General features: G+C 42.2%; 1 protein-coding gene across 4 annotated transcripts; it reads left to right on the top strand.

Annotated features, from left to right (window-relative positions):
* The first annotated feature begins 599 nt into the window (after positions 1 to 599).
* On the top strand, positions 600 to 18,752 carry fbrs (fibrosin). 4 transcript variants are annotated; one of them, XM_038695177.1, is made up of 18 exons: positions 600 to 2,438; positions 4,641 to 4,817; positions 5,145 to 5,171; positions 5,312 to 5,341; positions 5,748 to 5,796; positions 6,158 to 6,503; positions 6,648 to 6,883; positions 7,290 to 7,588; positions 7,702 to 7,746; positions 7,963 to 8,061; positions 8,541 to 8,609; positions 8,813 to 8,851; positions 9,296 to 9,367; positions 9,566 to 9,719; positions 10,096 to 10,176; positions 11,285 to 11,368; positions 15,099 to 15,315; positions 15,744 to 18,752. In XM_038695177.1, the coding sequence occupies exons 1-18, from the start codon at positions 2,136 to 2,138 to the stop codon at positions 17,314 to 17,316; spliced, it is 3,900 nt and encodes a 1,299-aa protein (XP_038551105.1). In that variant the 5' UTR covers positions 600 to 2,135; the 3' UTR covers positions 17,317 to 18,752. The 4 variants fall into 4 exon arrangements, with proteins under 4 accessions (XP_038551105.1, XP_038551104.1, XP_038551108.1 ...); XM_038695176.1 differs by having other exon boundaries at positions 8,526 to 8,609; XM_038695180.1 differs by lacking the exon at positions 8,813 to 8,851.
* Positions 18,753 to 18,921: the final 169 nt, after the last annotated feature.

Below are 18,921 nucleotides of genomic sequence, written 5' to 3'. Positions count from 1 at the left end.
AAGTGATGAAAATGTACTTTCCTGCCAACTGCCAATAAACACAAAAGAAGAAGAAGTAGAAATGTACTTTCCACCACTGTAAATAAATAAATAAAAAGCTGACAAATTAGCTGGGGAGAATTTGTTTCCTCATGGTGGCAGAATGCAAAAGCCATATTTCAGACCAGCCAATAAAAAGAAAATATTAATCTTTTCTTTTAAACTCACAGCATCCTGGAGTCACCTCTTCATTGTTGATGTTGAGACTAGCGTTCAATTAGCCTTTTAAAATGATAAACTTGGATTAGCAAACACAACTTGCCACTGGATCACAGGGCTGGTGGTTTCTGATTACGCGCCTCTGCAGATATTCCAGTAGAAATCAGTCATTTACAACATTAACAATTTCTACACTGTATTCCTGATGAATGTGATGTTATTTTAATGGCCAAATGGTATTTTCTTTTGAAAACAAGGACTTTTCTAAATGACCCCAAGCCTTTGAACAGTAGGGTACTTTTCACCACTGTAGATTAATTTAAAAAAGCCACCTAATAGACAAAGTGGAGCATTGTTTTCCACGTGGTGGCAGTATGCACAAGCAGAGCTACCAACAACCAGTTTGGTGACGGAGGAAGAAGAGTGGCGCACACAATGCACTGCACGGCTGACAAGGGTTGTGTCTCACTGATTTTCACGATATATTTCCAATTCAGTGGAAACTTGTGAAAGGGCAGCAGCAGCAGTAACCCGTCTGCTTCTCCCTCGCATGTATTCGCACACTGGATTTAGTGAGTATACGAAATCGTTGACCGGAAACGTCTGCGAGTGGTCCAACTAATCCTAAACATTGGATTACACACAGTGAAGGCTGCATGAAGGAGCTGACCAGCCCGACGGGGGCTTGGCCGACACCCTCGTTTATGGAAATCGACACCGAGGCTTTTCATATTTGGGCCTTGATTTTTTTTTCTTTATGATGGAGGTGGGACGAAAGACGAAGTGTGTGTAAAAGAAGCGATATATCTTTAATCTACGGGCGATTGCTTGCAAAAAAAATTCTGCTTCCTTTAAAAAAAAAACAAAAAAACTAAAAGGTCCTTGTTTGTGGCTTAGCTAGCTAACAGCTGGATCGGCTAACGCTAGCTAGCCATACATGCTAACGTTACGTCTTTCTTTTGATGTGAATTCAACCATTTCTATCGGCCATCAACATGTCGGCAGGAGGAAATTCAGTTATCGTGGCCGCGGATTATTCGTTAGCTTCATGGTGAACTGTCCGGCTTGTCTCTTTACAGCCACGTTTAAAGAATAGAGTGTTATTCTTAGGTTTGCTGGCTGAATATATTGTACTGTATTGAGTTAGCCGTGTTCATGCTAACCAAATGAGCAAAAGAAGCTAATTTGCTGGAGGAGTCAACACTTACTTAACGTTACCTTAGCATTAGCATTACCTACTTTAACTCAGCTCGTTTAACGTTACTCCTCACATTGGGAGTAATTTACATTAGCTGCCAACAATAATTCACATTTACGCGAAATAATGTCACGGCCACTTGGGTGTTAGTGTCGGATATTTGGGTTCTGGCCTTGCTAACTTAGCTAATTGTACATTTTTGCTAACAGGCAAATACATTTGTCAGCGTGTGCAGAAATTTTTAGGAAATCTTTGAGAATTGTATTGAGCAATGGCATCGTCGGCGTGAGCTTAACTTTGAAATTTATCCCTAAGCGATTTAGTTTTGTCAGCAACACAACTTGTCTTTTCTTTTTTTTTTCTTTTTTTTGTTGTTTACATGCGTTTACCTTATTCGGTTGTCGGGTTAAATTCCTTGCTAGCTAGCAAAGGTTAGCCACAAACTGCTATGTCCTGACATTTGTGTATGTCGTGGATGTTTTAAAATTCCCGTGAGGATCTAAGTTGTGAGATGACACTAAAATTTCGCCGAAAGAAAGGCGCTGATGCCGATAGACTGTTGTCAAAGGACGGTAAATAATAACCACTGGTTCCATTAACGCCATTTTAACAGGGGCTCTCCCTGCGAGGGGCCTGTGTAGTGGTGTTTTATTTGCGGTTCGGTGCCTCCCACCGGACCTGGACTTGAATAAAGTGCCTTTGGTGTCACTGGAGTTACAGAAGAAGGTGCCGTTTCAACATGGAGGGCCAGAGCCGGAGCACTGGATTCAGGCAGAGCCGACGGTCCCGTTCGCAGCGCGACAGGGAGCGGCGGAGGAGGAGAGTAAACCTGGCCGACGAGCGGGCCACATCCCTGTCCTCAGGCTCCGATCGGGAGGCTTGTGGCACAAACAGTATCCTGGGTCCCGGTGGGAGAGAATGCCGGCCCGGTTTTGGGAGACACAGGCCTCCACGTCGGAGGAAGAGAGAGTCTGTGTCCTGCGAGGAAGACATCATTGATGGCTTCTCCATTGCGAGCTTTATCAGCTTGGAGGCACTGGAGGTAAATGTCTACAGCTGTCATTTCATCAAACAGCATTTACTTTCTACATGAGTGTAAACTAAGTGATGGATCACTCTTTAATATGGCGTGGCAGGCAGCTGGATCATCCCTTTCCTCCTAATTGAATTTCATTTGTGTGTGTATACAGAGCAGCGAGATTAAAACTTAGACATCCTCTTAACTCTCTCCTTCACGTCAAATCCTTCTTCCCTCCAGCTAAAGGTGTGAAAAAGCTGCAGATTTAACTCCCCGAACTCTGACACCATCCCTTGCTTGGAGAAAGCAATCCACTCAGGCAACCCCAAACCTCAAGGCATCCCTCTGATGGCTCTGGAGTGGCCTAAATTATTCATGTTCTAATTCAACAAGGTGTTGATGAGCTGCTAAATGGCCTTTTAGAGAAAGAACAAAAAAACTAATCCGCTAGAAAAAGCTTAATTGTCTCTTACTCAACAGGAGTGATTATTCACCTAATACCTTTTTAATTCCTAACTTGCTCAGTCAGGTCTGTTGTCTATTCATCAAGGCAGGGAAGAAATCAGTAAGTGTGAAGTATCATCAAACAGTCATACATATATGTATATAAATATTTACACAATGTTGACGAGACACAGTTAACATTCGGATGAGGAGAAATAATCTCTAATATTAGTTAAAATGCTGTCAGGGTGGATCTGGTGCTTTTGAACAGGATATCAAATTATTTATCAGTACCTTATGTTGTAAAACTGCCTATATAAACGCACTCATACAGTTCCTCTGTTCTTCTGGGTAACTTGATTTTACAGTCAAATGAGCCAGTGAATGCTAAGGTTGATGGTTGGTTACTATCTGAAGCAAAAACAACAGTGTTTACTGGTGGAATGTGGCAATTTCCTTTTATGTGAACATCAAATTTCCTGCCTGAATTTATTAACAGTAACTGCCCGAAGTTATTCTGTAAAATATAATTTATTTAAAAACAACAATCTTCATGTTGAGTTGTATTTATTCTTTATTCCAAATGCAAGTATCTATTTTAGGGTCAGTATTATTCTATAATAAACAACACAAACTTCATAACTTTGAAGGATCCAACCAAACCCGTCTACCAAACAGAATAATGACAATATGTGGTCATTTTAAGTTTACACTTGCACTTGTTTTACTCCATGTACATGTCTTTTATTTGGATATACATTTCACTAAATAGTTTAGTCACCTTGTTTTTCTTAAACTGTCTTGGGTTTGAAGAACCACTCTGTACTCAAACTGTCTTTGCATATAGGTCACTGGTTCCTAACCTTTTGAGCTTGTGACCCTTTATAGCCAAGCATCGTCTACTCACAACCCCTCATCACTGATAATGTCTATGAGCAGTTTGACCAAATAGGGATTTTTTTCACTTTTTAAATTGTTTCATTCTATTTATTTTTGGGGGGCCTGGAGAGGTAATACTCTTTTAAAGTTATTTTTATTATTTTTATTTTTTAACTTCTGCTACATTTTTTTTTTTTACCACTAAACAAATTTAATAATAATTTCTTATTGTTCTTTATTATTATTATTATTATTATTATTATTATTAAGTGTTTTAAGTGTATTTTGAATATATTTAAAACAGAAACATCCAACAATAAAAAATGCAATCAAACAAATCAAAAGGAATAATTAACACAATAATAAATAAATTAATAATAATAATAATAATAGTTGAAGCCAAATACATTTTTTGAAACTCTTGTCAAGTTCTTTACATATTTTGTGTAGCGGAGATGCTTATTTCTCTTTTCTAACTTGTTAATCATCTCACAACTCCTCAGATTTATCTTCTGACCCCCTTGATGTAGATATGGTTTTATTTTATCATGGATGTTTGTCAGAGAGATGCTGATTAAACTTTACACTCATTTATTTAGGCTTTAAGTTGTGTGGTGGACCAAATATCACAGTCAAGTTCAGTACAGGTCAACCCCAAAACGCACTATATGAGTGAGTGTGCATGCAAACAGCTGAAGTAATAGTCTGATGCAGGCTGTTGTATTGCATTACATCATTCCTGTGTTTCTATTTTTGCGATCACTCAGAGTAGAAACTATGCACAAATTAGGTCTGTCAGGACATTAATCACCATGTATCGAGCCTATGGTCTTTGCCCTCTGGCGTGCACGTCATGCTTATTGGTAAACACAGAATTTTTTTTTTTCCACATCTCCTTATCAGATGGACTGCTCTCTGAAGCCCAGTCAGCGCACTGATATGCTGGGAAGGAGGAGCAAGGGGAAGAGAGGGCCGGAGGAGAATGGTGGAGGTCCGCTGTCAGAGCCGGAGGAAGGAGCCCCGCACAGCTACTCCAGCAGCTGTTGGAACAAGAGTAGAAATAAGAGAAGGCGGATAGAGGTGAACCGTGTTACGACTCTACTGAGCTTTAATGTGTTGGCTGGATCTTCCTTCATCTTGTCATATGAGATGTCGAGCTAATTCTAAATCAAATAGATATGTTTACATATCTGTACTGCTGGTGACCTGTACATACTGCCGTTTAAAATGACCTTGTAAAACTGGTTTACAACACACATCATTCAAGGTCGTTTTTGTTAATGAAGCAGCGCAGGGTGATTCCTTACAACCAGGAAAGATATTTGACCTTTTTTTAAAAGTTAAATCACTGTAAATGATCTAAATGTTTGAAAACCATTGGAGCTAATACACTGTTTTACTTTCTAGGGACATCCTTTGGAGACTGGCTACATTGTGAGTTTTCTAATATTTTAGGGAACATGATGTTCTGCTGTATCAGTGTCCTGCAACACTGTGCCGTGTTTCTGCAAACTGCCTGAAATATTCTAACAAATGCAACTCTTGACTGTTTTCCCCACCTTTTCTTCTTTTAGTGTGACACTGAGAGTGACACAGGAGACAAGGTGTGTACTGCTAACTTGTTCTCTTATCAATATTAATCACAGGTTTTTCTTAGTGAATGTGTGACACTTAACACAGTTCGTACTGCTTGTCACGCTTTGTCAACTTTGTTGCCATCACTTGGTGGAAACATCAGACAGTATTGTTGAATGGGAATTCAAAAATAAACTCAAATCATTTGTTTGACATTTCTAAAGAGATTTTATTAATAAAATAAAAAATGATCTGGGGGAAAAAAAGCATACATAGAAATAGAAACATTTACATTTAAAATATGATATAATATATAAATAAGTATGATATCCCTGTTATTTAACATCTTTATATGGTATAAGAAATTACAGATGAATATGTTAGCTTTTGTTGAGTATAGATTAAATTAAATCTTTGTTTTGTGTTCCCATCTAGGCGTCTGACAATGACATGGACCCAGTGTTCACAGTCAGTACTCGGAAAGGTATGAGAAATTCAGTTCTGCCCATCGACTTCTTTATTTTCCTGATCTGATGTGCCAGTTGACGGGCCCTCACAAGCCTATATTTAGATCTTAACAGAAAATTATTAAAGTAGCTGAGATTGCTTTAATACTTAAGACATTATATTCTGATTAAATGGGACACTGGCGATGATTTTAGTCAATTATCTGCAAATATGAAAGGATCAGAATACACAGCTTACATATACAGCATGACTTGAAAGATCAGGTGTTTGGTATTCCATGGTATGGGTGTAGTGCAAATTAATTTCCATGGTTTCCCTCTACATATGTTTCTCATGTTTACTCTAAAACGCTGACTTATGTTGTTTCTCCTCTGTAGTTTTGGAACAAGCCCCCTCAAACATGGGCACATCCATGGGCAAAAGCTGCCCGCCTCTACTGGCCCGTTGTGGTGGCATCTCACGGTTGATGGTGACGCCGAGAGTATCTGGCCTGGAGCGAAGCCAGGAGAAAAACTTGGAGCAGCATTTCCCAGAGCCCGGTGGTTCTTCTACCTCTTCAACCCCCTTCTCTTGCCTGCCTTCCCACCCGGTCGCCCCCTCAGGCGGGGTCCCCCGTCACAACCCGTTCAATGGTAACGGCAGCCGCCACAACGGCAGCCCCCCACTCTCCAAACCCAAACCCTTCCTCACTTTCCCTGGACGATCTCACGCCATCTACAACAGGTATGTAAATGAGGAGGATTATTTTCTTTTTGTTCTTTTGTTTTTAACAGTGAACCCCTCTTGGCTTAATTATTTTTCTGTGATTGGATTTGAGTGCCAAAAATGGAAAATGTGATTCATTATTAATGTTTTGTTTCATCTCAGGAGCAGCACCCCAGTCAAACCTCCCTTAGCTGCTTCATCTGTTGCATCTTCCTCATCCTCCATGCGTCCCCCGACTCCTTCCACCAGTGTGTCCCTGCCCTACATGAGGGGCTCAGGAACCTCAGGGCCCCTCCGACCCCCATCCCGTGCCAACTCTGGTGCTCTGTTCACATCCTCACCTGGCCTGCCTCCCCCTCCACCTCTACTACAAGGTCCTGCCCACTCAACAGCAGCAGGTACAGTCAACAGGAATGCTTCTTTTCACTGCTGCTACTGTCTGCCGCTCTCTTTCAGTTATGACTAAAACGTTACTAAAATAAACCAAACCCAGACTTCCTCTGGCAGTTGTCTGGGTTCGTCCGGGTGTTGAGGAAGTTGTGTATTGATGAAAGTGTGATCACATCAGCTCTACATGTATTACATTTGTTGTATAAAGCAGAAGCTGCATGTTGCATTGTGTTTGGAAATTAGTAGCACCTTTTTTTTAAAAATAAATAATTATTCTTGAGTCTGTCATGTGGTAAAAGCAGGCAATATAATGTATGAACATTGTAAACTATTTATGCCAATCAGGGGTATGATTTATGATGTGAATTAACTTTATTTATTTTCTCTCCCTTTTCTTGACACCCTCCACTATAGATCAGGAAATGATGCGTCAAAACTTAAACTCCCACTTCTTGAATTCGCAAGAGCGCGAGGGCAGACGCAGCGTCCCAGGGGCTGACAATAATGCCGCAGCTGCAGGCCGCTCCACTCCTGGTGGTCCATCAACATCTGGCTCCGCACCGGGTTCATCAGGCCGGACGTCTCAGAACCAGCCGAGCGTACAGCCCCTGGCCTTCCAGTTCCATCAACACAACCACCAGCACCAACATACGCACACCCACCACTTCACACACCCTTCATTCCTGCACCCCACAGCTACCGCACCGCCTCTGGTGAGATGCTCTCTGCTCTTATGCTGAACATCTGCGTCGTACTTGAAATTCCAGTGTGACTGGAATGTGTTTTTTGAGATGTTTTAACCCACGCATTGCTTTTGTCTTTTCAGTTTGATAAGTATCCCGGAAAAATGGACGGGCTGTACCGACACCCTGTGAGTACTTTGTGTAACCTTACGGATTTATGAGGGTGACAATAATTTACAGATTAGATAATAAAACCACAAGGTGGAGAATAACTTTCTCTATTTTAGGTCCTTAGACAGCTGAAACAATAACACAATTTAAAGGGTACCATACAGCATTGATTTAATTTACTTGTTCAGTGGTCACTAAACTGTGTGTGTGTGTGTGTGTGTCTGTTGTGGTAGTTCTTTCAACAATACCCACCACCCCCAGTGCCGAGTATCCAGCCTGTGATTCCTCCTGCTGGGCCTTTCAGCTCCTTGCAAGGAGCATTTCAGCCAAAGGTGAGAAAATCTCTTCACATCTTTGCATTAATTAATCCTAGGCCCCCCTAGATGTAATTTTGTCAGGGGACTTCTCATTACCTGGTGCAGTTTTTGTCTCGACATTGGCCAGAATGACCTTTTCATTTGATCGCTCACACTGGGATTCCACTGATGAAAATACCAAGTGTGTTTAATAACTATTAGGACTTCACAGACAATGTCACAAGCCCCGGATGGTAACTTATCGCGGCGCGCTGACCCTCTCACAGCGGGGGCTTCATAAAGTCTACCTTTGTAATCATGTAGCCTTACGTACCCTCTGAAAAATGATTTCAGGGGAAAAAGAAAAAAAGATTTGTTGTGATCTAGTCGGTGCTTGGCCCTACCAGCTTCAGTTACAGTGAGAACACATGAGAACCATCAGGTGTAAATCATTTTTAGATCAGTAGGTTGTGGCTGATGTGTTGTGCTGTGTTTGACAGCCTCTTGTCCCTCAGGGAACCGGTTCTGATATAAGCGCAAGACTCGGGGTTGTGCCTCACCACCTTCAGCCCAAAGACCCCAGGGTAAGGACCACATGCTTACTTACAAGCTGCAGTTTGCATCATTCCTTCTGTTTGCATAGAACTGCAGAGATGTGGACAGCCAGTTTAGGCGAAGATGTGCTGCAACACGGGCCTAGTCAGTGCAGTAAAGAGTGCAAAACTATTCCTCATAAAGAGGGAGATATGCTGATTAAAAGTGGTTTCACACTTCTGTTCTCTTGTAGCTAACTGATCCATTTGGGACATCGTTGAAAATCAGTAATGTAAGCAAAAACAGATGTTTTGAATCCCTTGGCTCCTTAAAACCTTCAGCCTGTTTTACTTTTTCACTGCTTCACTCACTCTTTGCACTAATCTCACTTGTAATCTTGACTGCTACTGGTCTATTATCCTGCCCTTGCACACCCAGTTAGATACTTCAGACCCAGAAATTACCACGTGTATAATGTATGTCCGTGTTTCCTTGTATCGCTGCTTATGCATTTATCACTGACTTTTTTTAATTTTATTTCTCCAAACTTATCCTGCGCTCTAGTGAGTAACCTTATCTTCAGCTGGAAAACAGCCCTTGTCTAGAGGCTAGACAAGAGATTTCTGAACAACAGGAAGAACATCTGACTCTGTGTGCAAAGGCTTTAAAGTTGCGCATGCGAGATTCATGGAGTAACATAATAAACACCTGCTATTTTTTTGTTTTTGCTATGCAGAAACCAGGAAAATGGTGTGCTATGCATGTATATGTGGCCTGGATGATTCTAACCCATCAGAAAAAAGTAAAGGTACGTGTTTGAAATCATTTGCTATAATTTCCCTGATTTGTAAAATACAGTTCAATTGAATAGGCATATTGAGAGAATAAAATCATTAAGTAGTTGTATCCCAGTGAGATGGTCCCTCAGTAGACAGAGAAAGGTTTAAATAGAAGCGGTCTTAACTCCCTTAAATGTCTGGTTAACTTTTCTACCCAATTCTTTCAGCTGATGCAGGCTGATCCTCACAAGTTGGACTTCCGTAGTGACCTGCTGGCCCGTCTTCCTGGAGCTGGGGGACTGGGCCCCCTCGGGCCCATAGGAGGAGCCCTGCCCCCCACTCATGATCTGACCAGGCCGCCCAGTCTGTTCTCAGCTACAGGTGCTAGCCTAAATATTTTTGTCTCCCAAGAACAGTTGGCAGAATGTGAATTTAATGTGTTGCATGACTTAAATGGTATAAATGCTGTCTGGGCAATTTGTCCTTAGTGTTGTTTCAGTATTTCACTGCTGCACACACACATTTTACTAATTTCTTAAAGAACTCATCAACTCCTTCTCTTACCACTCGTCATTATTTGCTTTCTGATTAGTTCTGTCCTCACATCCCTGAGGTTTGACAGCATTGCTATCTTGAGTCACAGCGTGTGTGTGTGTGTGAGAGAGAGAGAGAGAGAGAGAGAGAGAGAGAGAGAGAGTAACTTGATTTGATTACTTGTGACATTTATTTTCCTTTACTATTACTTCTTTCCCCTCAGGGCCAGTCAATCCGTCCTCAGCTCCTTTCATCTCCCCATCAACGCCCCACTCCTCTTTCCTCCCACCAACTGCACACTTGGGTAAGAGCAGCTTAAAAAGGCACATCTGTATGCCACTTGTACACCACAACCACTGTCTGTCGCTTTGATTCACCTGCCTGAGATTTTACTTTGACCTTGACTATTCATAAATTAATAGAAACCCTTTGCACATTTATTGTTGGTAGAGTTTCCATAAGTTAAATGTTGAGTGTGTAATTATAATAATAATTTAGGAGGATCTATTGACAGAAATGCAATATAATATACATAACTATGTTTTCAGAGGCATATAATGAACCGTTATGTTATTACCTTAGAATGAGACATTTCTATCTACATTCACCGCGAATCCTCTTACATGGACGCCACCACGTCGTGCCGCCATGTTTCTACAGTGGTCCAAAACGGACAAACTGCTACAGAGTTTTGTCAGTACGTTGACTACATACGAAAAACAAGTAGTAGTAGTAGTAGTAGTAGTAGTATTACTGGTCTGGTTTATTAGACGTGAGAAGAGAAGTGAAATTTGGACAAACGGAGGCCCACACGTATTATTTAGCAAAAGAGCAGACAGAGGGTGTCGGCCACAGTAGCTTCTCCTCCATGCTTGCAAAGGGAGGCGTGAGCGGTGACTGATGGTGCATTCATGTCGCGGAATAATCAGATTAATTTTTTTCCTCCTTAAATCTTTATTGAAGAGGAATAAAGTGTCCATGGGACATAAAGAAGTACAGTATTAAATTGATATAATGTACAACCTCATGGAGGAAAAATTACAAAGTTAGTTTATTTATTTTTTTTTTTTTACTGCTGAATTTACAAATGACATTAGAATTAATACATTTATTATGACTACTTATTTCTTCCCGAGGAGCAAGTGAAGGCACCGTGAGCCGTTTGTTGCAATTCGCAACACTCACCACTAGATGCCACTAAAACGTAAACACTCAACCTTTTAAATGTAACTTGGAATTTAGCTCCGTTTTGATTCAGTAAAACTGCAGTATTTTTGTGTCCATGTTCTTGCATGTGAATGAAGACATTTCAGAAGTTTAAGCACGGCTTAAACCCTTTTTATAGAAATATAATTCCATGAGCCTTTGTATCAACACAGTATTTCTGATGATTATCTGCGTTGGTGTCTTAGATCCGTATGGCCGATCCCCACCCTTCACCCCCCTGGGAGCCCTTGGTTCTGGTGCCTTTGGAGGACTTGGCAGCCCAACACTGGGTCAGTCTTACGGTTTCTCTACTCTTGAAACACGAGGCTTAAAGGATAGGTTTAGGGTTTTTTTTCCAAGTCTGTCTTAACACAATCCTCTCTTGTCATGTGTATATTGAAAGAGTAAGTGGCCTTTCAGACTGAAGAAAAGGCCCTGAATTAAAACAACTTCAGGCTCTGCATTGGTCTAGCGTCAGGTACCCGTGAGACAGTGAAATGCAGTCCAGTTAAGAGTTGGGTAAGAGATAAATCAGTTTGAAGGCTTATCAGATGCCAAAACACTGCACAGCCATTTATAATACTATGAGACAGGATTTTACTCGGGTGGCACGGCAGGAATTGTTTTATCTTTCGATGCAAAGAAAAATGGCGTCACCTTTTACTAAATAATTTCTCTTGATTGGCCGCTGCAGAGCCCTGCCAGATGACGCCATATTGCGTTGGAGCAAAAATGGAGACCGCTTTTTTGCTGCACAATGGTGACCATATTAAGGTCTTTTCACACAGGAAGCGACACTCTGCCTGCGTAGTCGCCTGGCCCTGGTCGCTCTGCGCTTGTCATGTGAACACAGATACGAGAGTAAACGGAAGGCACTCTTTAGATGGTAACCATGGCAACAGCTTCTGTGCGCTACTGTATTCCTTCATAGCCTAGCTTAAAGTAAAACTATAAGTAACATTAGTTGCTAGGCTATATTATTCATACTTGTATAGATGATAAATCTAGTCGTGCAAATGCCCTCCTCTTAATGTCCAGATAACTGTTCAGTGAACACTTATATATTTCAGGGAAGTCGCAGACGGCGAGGATCAGTCTCTCATCCATCTTCTTTTTGTGCTGCGCGTCGCGTACAGAGGAGCGGGCGGGCGTGTGCGTGAGACGAGCACAACCGCGACAGTTTCACAGAACACGCCCGCTTGTCGCTACGCCTGTCGCAATGCCCTCGCCTCCCTTCCCTCTCATTGAAAATGAATTACGAGGCGCGTAAATCGCTTCCCGTGTGAAAAGGCTTTTAGTCTTTGTAATCATTCCTGCTCTTCATGAAGTGATCCATTTTAGGAGACTCCACTTAAGAAATGGGAGACAACATCCACAGTCCTCCTTCAGTTCAACAATGCATCCTAATGTTCAGCTGATGCTAAAATGAGGCTTTAGCAGTCTTTAGAGTTGGCCCAATCAAGTGTATCCTGGCTGTCTTGTGTAGATTTATTACTGGTGTTGTGTAACAACAAACCTAGATGCAACAAAATACTAGGACTCAACAAGGAAATGCTGTCTGGAGAAGCATGCAGAGGGAATTTTGTTCTAAATTTTTACCCTATTTGGGTAACTCAGAATGCTGAAGCCTCATTGGCTACAGCTTGAATTTGAAAAGCATTTTTGCACAGAACACTGAGGTTTTGTCCCCCATCTTTTACAGTATACTCGCACAAGGAAGGGATCACGTCACAACAAGTATGGACAGGAGGAATAATTACAACAACCAGTAAATCAATATACATGTGTCATATGAGGGTTGAAGACAGACTTCAAAAATCCAAACCTATCCTTTAAGTCTCACTGCAACTCTAGAGCTCTGTCTGTAGGGTAGATGCTATAAGGGTACGGTATGCGTGTTAAAGAGTACTCCGGGTTTGTGATTACAACTTGTCAACTGAAAAAAGTGTAATATTTGGAACTTAGGAAAGATTGGATTCAATTTAATCGAAGTAAAGAACATGTGTGGGCGGAAAACAATTAAGTCTTCTCACCCATGTAATGCACTGTTATTCAATGTATAAATCGTCGGCATATCTGTCTGAGCGTGGGAGTATTGTGAAAAACACAAATTCTCACTCTTACTGTGATTGGATCTCCTCTCCATACTCGGCTAATGAAAAACGATGATTAGTGATTGTTGAGGCTTGTCGAGTCGCACCAATCCTGATTGACGTCGGCAATCAAGTCTGTTCAAAACAGAACCGAGGCGCGGAAAGCAATGCATCTTACACGCACACAAGCCTGAGCTCACTAGTGTCACACTTCGCTAGGTAATCCATATTTTAAGTTTTTCAATGGCCTCCGTAGATCCTTGCACAACAAATCTCACATCTATTATAGTTACAATAGCACTTTGTAAAATAAGATTATCCATTAATATCACAAAGGACAGTCTATAAACATCTTGAATTAAAATTTTGTAAAGAAGTCAAATTAACACTTAGGAAGATTAATATGCTTTTAGCAGGTTATTTTTAAGTACCAACGGTAAAGGATTCATCCAGATTGCAGCTACTTGTTGTATTCAGCAGCTAATCTGCTAATGCGGTGTGGGTTGAAAACAGGAAGTGGGGAGGGGGCTATTTCCAAAGAGACTGATCAACTTTCATGCTAGCCTGTTATTCTCATGACAGATTTCTGACTGTAGCTGGTTATGTTCCTCTCATGCCACTATCAGAGAATAAAATGGATATTGTATTGTGAGCATTTCTTGTGACAGTGCAGTACTGCATGGTTTAATTGTAGGATATGAGGAGGCTTAAATAAAACTATTCTCTTACTCACACGTCTCCTAACTGTAAAACAACTACAGCGGATATTTAGTGAGGAACTGAGATCTGGTCATAAATACATGGTGGAGCTTTAACACCGCCTCTGATTATTCCCTCTTCCTGCCTTTACTACTACCAGCGCAGCTTTGATCTAGACCTGGGAATTGTTTTAGAAATCCTAGTGCCAGGATATAGATATATTTGAGGTTTGGTACCGATAATCAAAACATTACGTTTTTGATGGAGACATTGCAAAAAATGCTACCATAGACAAGTTTTTCCCCAAAGAATGTTTTTTAAATGCATCAGGTGTATGTATAATGTTTACATACAAGAACGTCACCTAAATATATCCTGTATAAACTAAAAATCAGGAATTATTAGATTAATTAGTAAGTAAAAACATTTTTAAAAAATCTGACCAAGCACTTGTTACCGGACAGTTTTTGTTACTCTTAGTTTGGAGATGTAAATACGCAGCCCTACGTCCACTGCCGAGCAGGATAAACTTGTCTTAACTTTGGCTGAGGCGTTTGTTTGCATCACTCACTGCTTTTCTTCTCCCTTAATGCTTTTCTCTCCTGTCTTATAGCACAGCTACAGCTCAGCTGTCACTGTCAGAGACATGCTGTGGTTGGCTGTGCTGGGCTTTGTCATTGATATACAAGTACAAGGTTGGATGCATTAATTTAAGCTGTGAAGACTGGAAGCAGTCTAAATCAAAGTCCAATATAAAAGCATGGATTAGACATTTCTGTCAAATTGGGTAAAAATGATGGTTTATTGGGGGGTTTTCCCATCATTTAGTTGTGTTGGAACAACTAGACCAAGCTGGGAGAGATTGCTAAACCATGTCGCTTTAAGGGTTACAAGAGGTTTGATCATTTAGCAAGGACCAACTTGTTTTGATCACTATTTCCTTTGTACAGAATTTGTTTAAACAATACAAGCAAGTTTAGAGCTATAAAATGGACTTGTGTTACTTTTAACTTTTTAATATCAGATCAGATGCTAACAATAAAACGTGGTGTAAAGCATGTGGATTTTACTTCCACAAGATGGCACAACAGTTTTGCAAAATATTTAACTGGAAGGTTTTAAGGTATAAAATGTGTTTATCTGACTTCTACTTGTTAACCACTATGCAGTGTTTTGTTGTTGTTTTTTTGGTTTGCTTTCTAACACAAAATGTCTTTTTGGTTTGCAGCGAGCTCTGTATTCGCCCCTAAAGAGTCACCGGCTAGTGTGGTTGGAGGCTTGCCCAACCCTAACCATCATGACCCATGGAACCGTCTACACGGTGGCCCATCTGGGTTCCCTTCTGGCCCCAGCTGGGCTAAAGGGGCAGACAAGCGTGACGAGCGGGATCGAGGAAAGGAAGGAGAGAGGAGAGACATCCCCCACATCAAGGACGAAAAGGACAGGTATGACATTCAGCTGATTACAGTGCTGGCTTTATATTTAAAGGAGTAGCTTGGATGTTTTGACTTGAGGTGGTATTAGTTAGCAATCAGTACCCAAATTACAGTAGTACAGTAGGCAGTCCTATGATCACGAATCTCCCAATTAGCAAAACTAAAACACAAAATAAATTTAACACAGCAGGATCTAACAAAATTTCTCTTGTATCTCAATATCGTAGAACCATTTGTTGACTAATTCAAGTGTGCATTGTAGCTTGTTTACATTATCCATGCTGCCATTAAAGCTTGAATTATCAGTCTATCTTTTATATACTGTATTTGCATATATAACCGGACATTTATACTAGTGTTAACTGTAGTTAAAGTGATGCATAATATGGATTTGTGTCACTGTTTCCGTCATTTAACTGTTGTATTGTGTTTTGCAGAGACAATATGCTGTATGGCCGACCACCTGTGAGAATGTCTCCAGTTCCCCCTTCCTTCAAGCCCCGCAGTAGCACCCCAGTTTCCCACGTTAATGGCCACAGTAGTGCCCTGGCGGGGAGTAGTGGTCCTATTGAGGACCTGACACGCAGCTTAAATAGAGACAGAGACCGCGAGCGAGACAGAGATGGGGATAAGAGGCCGCTGCCAACAGTGTCTTCACGGGGGCTGCCTCTTGGCTCCTCATCTTTAGTAGCAGACAGGGACAGACCACGGTCTTCCTCATCTTCTGTGCTCACTACTCCCCCACCCTCGAACCGCTCAGCCCCATCTCCTTTGGACCTTTACCCCCGACCACTGGCCCCGACAGCACATAGCCTCCACAACGAACCCTCACACTCCCAAAGAGACAGCAACCTCCCTGCTTCTTCCACAGCTCCTGCCTCTGTCACTTCTTTGTCTCAGGCCAAGAAGTCTGACCGGACCACAACACCCGTCTCCAAACCTCCCATGCTTCTCCCGCCAGTTAAAGTTAAAGAGGAGAGGAAAGAGGAGCCGGAGCATATCCCCATCACCCTGCCTCCCCCGGCACCCAACCACGGCTTTGACCGTCCCAACAGCCATCCACACCACCATAGGTCTGGTACCCCTTCATCTTCCTCTTTATCACTGACTCCCACTGGTGTTCCCCTCATGTCACACGCTCCAAACCACCCTCCTTCCCACCAACACCTTTCCCTGCTGGATCGCTCCAGGGCCATTGAAGCTTATCTGGGGAGCACAGGGGCTGCTGGGTTGATGGTGGGTCCAGGAGGAGAACGTTTCGCTCATGGTCCAGGCCACGGACATCCACAGGGTCCACATAGCTTCACTTGGGACCCTCGGAGGGAGCTGGCCGCTCAGCAGCAGCATCAGCATCGGAGGGAGGCTTTGGCACTTTGGTCAGACCCTCACCTAGCCCTTCGATCCGATCCACATCTGACTCGACTGCTCCAGCATCAGCGCCTTCTGGAAGCAGCTGCTTCAGTCGCCTCTCACCACCCTCCGACATCTACCTCTTCTGCCCCCACCTCTGCTGCCCGTCAGGAGTTCGGCCTAATGGCCCATCACTTTGACCGCCCTCACCTTGGACCACCTGGAGGAGGACTGATGGATGAGGAGCAGCGTACACAGATCCTGAGGGAAGACTTTGAGCGGGCTCGCTACTTTGGGATGCACCCACACCTTCCTCCTGGCTCACATCTCTCAAGCCCCTCTCATGCTGCTACCGCCGCTCACCTGGAGCAGCTCCACCCTGGCCTTCTCTCCCACTCACTCCCCCCTGGAGCCTCTCCTGCCTCCCAGCATCACGCTGGCCTGTACGCCCGTCTAGGCCACCTAAACCCACACCACGTGCCCAACGGCATCCTGGCAAAGACTCCCGCAGGCTTGGTGGGAGCTCTGTCAATGGGGGTACCGCCTCCACTCATTCCGTCCATCACCAGCCGGTCGTCCACACCTCCCCGCGGTTCAAGACTTGGAGGGCCAGGTGATCTGGCACTGTACAGCACCCACAAAGACGGAGAGTCCAGATAGTACAGGGACAACACTGGAGGAGATTAAGGGAAATGTCAGGATCACTGTGCTGCTCTCAACCTGCCACCTTTTCCTCTTGCAGACTACTAAACCCTGCCCCCTCCCAGTTCCACATCCAAACCAACTACAGTTCCACCTCAAAGAAAGGGGTAACCATGACGGGCTGGAGGTGATTGTAGGGAGGGAAATGCAAGACTCATCAGTGTGACTTGGAATATGCGCAATGGTTCCGTCTGTGCAATTTAAAGGTACATGGTTTCTGTGCATCCTTGGTGTATTTTTAGTTTTATACTGGCTGTTGGTTATTACCGAAGTCAATTCTGAAAGGTGTATGAAGAGGCAGAGGACAGCATTTTTTTTTTTTTTTTTTTTTTTCCTTCTCTTCCATTTGTCAGGTGAATTATGATCCATGCTTTTCAGCAAGCCTTTTCCGGGTGGATTGGAAATGACTTCCAGAGGGATGTACACTGTGAAAACATGTCAAGGGTTCATCCTCAGCTTGGTTAACTCATGGGATATTATAAAGCCCTCCTCTACATCAATCAACCCTGACTGGGTGTTGTGGATGAGGGTCTTTAGAAATACAATGGTGAAGTTCTGTCTTTGTGTCTTTTTGTCATTGACAGATTACTGATGACACCATTTAATGAAGATCAGTAAGCATTGCACCTCAGTTTCCTGCTTTACCCAAAAATCTAAACCCTCAGCTTCACTGATAACAAGATTCAACCTTTTTTGGCTTGTTTTTTTTTGTTTGTTTGTTTTCAAAAGGATGAATGGCGAAATGACTTGTGCTACACTGTGTGAGTGAACACAGTATTTTAGAGCTTCCTGTAACTGTTTCCCAGTCTCCTCTTGACTATATGTGCAGGACCAGATTATAGTAGTCTAGAGAAATTGCCTTTGTAATTATTATTCTTAACATTAATTATCTTCTATAATAATAAATATATTCACTGTTATGTTATTTGTCTTTGTTTCGGGTATCAACCAGTACTCTCTCCCCAGGTAATCTGTTCTCCAAATCATGCAAACGACAAAGCAAAAGGCTTGCTTCACAGAAAACTTTTTAGTGTGTGTGAACATTAAGCCGTATCCATTGCAACCTCTGGCCTCTTCAAGGATCTCATCTATGGCTTTGTTACGCTGAGAAGGGAGGTTTGCGTGTGCGTCATTGGTTGTGTGTTATATCCATTTGGGACTAAGGATTCAAGTTGTTTCATCAACACAAATAAGTTATATACATGGATAAGTGGGACGTCTGCTGAAGAACTGAAAAAAAAAAAAATATATGTACTTGTGTCAAATGACAACTAGACAGTGGGTATCCTGAGAGGGAAAAGACTGGGTCGATTATTTTAATATGACCATTTTATACCTTTCAAACCCCTCCCCTAGAGACCACAAAGATTAATTATTAAATGAATTGTTGTTTACTCTGTTGTGTGGGTCTTTTGTTCTGAGTTTTTTTTTTTTTTTATATTACTGCTAATTATTGATTTATCTGCAAATTCTTGACCAGTTATTCTAAAAAAAAAAAAAAAAATCTATAACAGTGAAAACCACAAGTACATGTAGCCTGAGATGACAAATCAAAATATCAGA

Source organism: Micropterus salmoides, unplaced genomic scaffold (genome assembly GCF_014851395.1).
Source record: "Micropterus salmoides isolate LMB-PRFRI ecotype aquatic unplaced genomic scaffold, ASM1485139v1 Ms_hic_scaffold_3762, whole genome shotgun sequence".
In the NCBI taxonomy this organism is placed as follows: Eukaryota; Metazoa; Chordata; class Actinopteri; order Centrarchiformes; family Centrarchidae; genus Micropterus; species Micropterus salmoides.
The sequence above is the reverse complement of the archived record's forward strand: the minus strand, read 5'-3'. Positions and strand labels throughout refer to the sequence as shown.

Coding starts and splice junctions, on each gene's coding strand:
- fbrs (XM_038695176.1), top strand. CDS start 2,136: ATGGAGGGCCAGAGCCGGAGCACTGGATTCAGGCAGAGCCGACGGTCC. Junction 6,884..7,289: donor TGCCCACTCAACAGCAGCAG/GTACAGTCAACA, acceptor CCTCCACTATAG/ATCAGGAAATGATGCGTCAA. Junction 8,062..8,525: donor AAGGAGCATTTCAGCCAAAG/GTGAGAAAATCT, acceptor TGTGTTTGACAG/CCTCTTGTCCCTCAGGGAAC.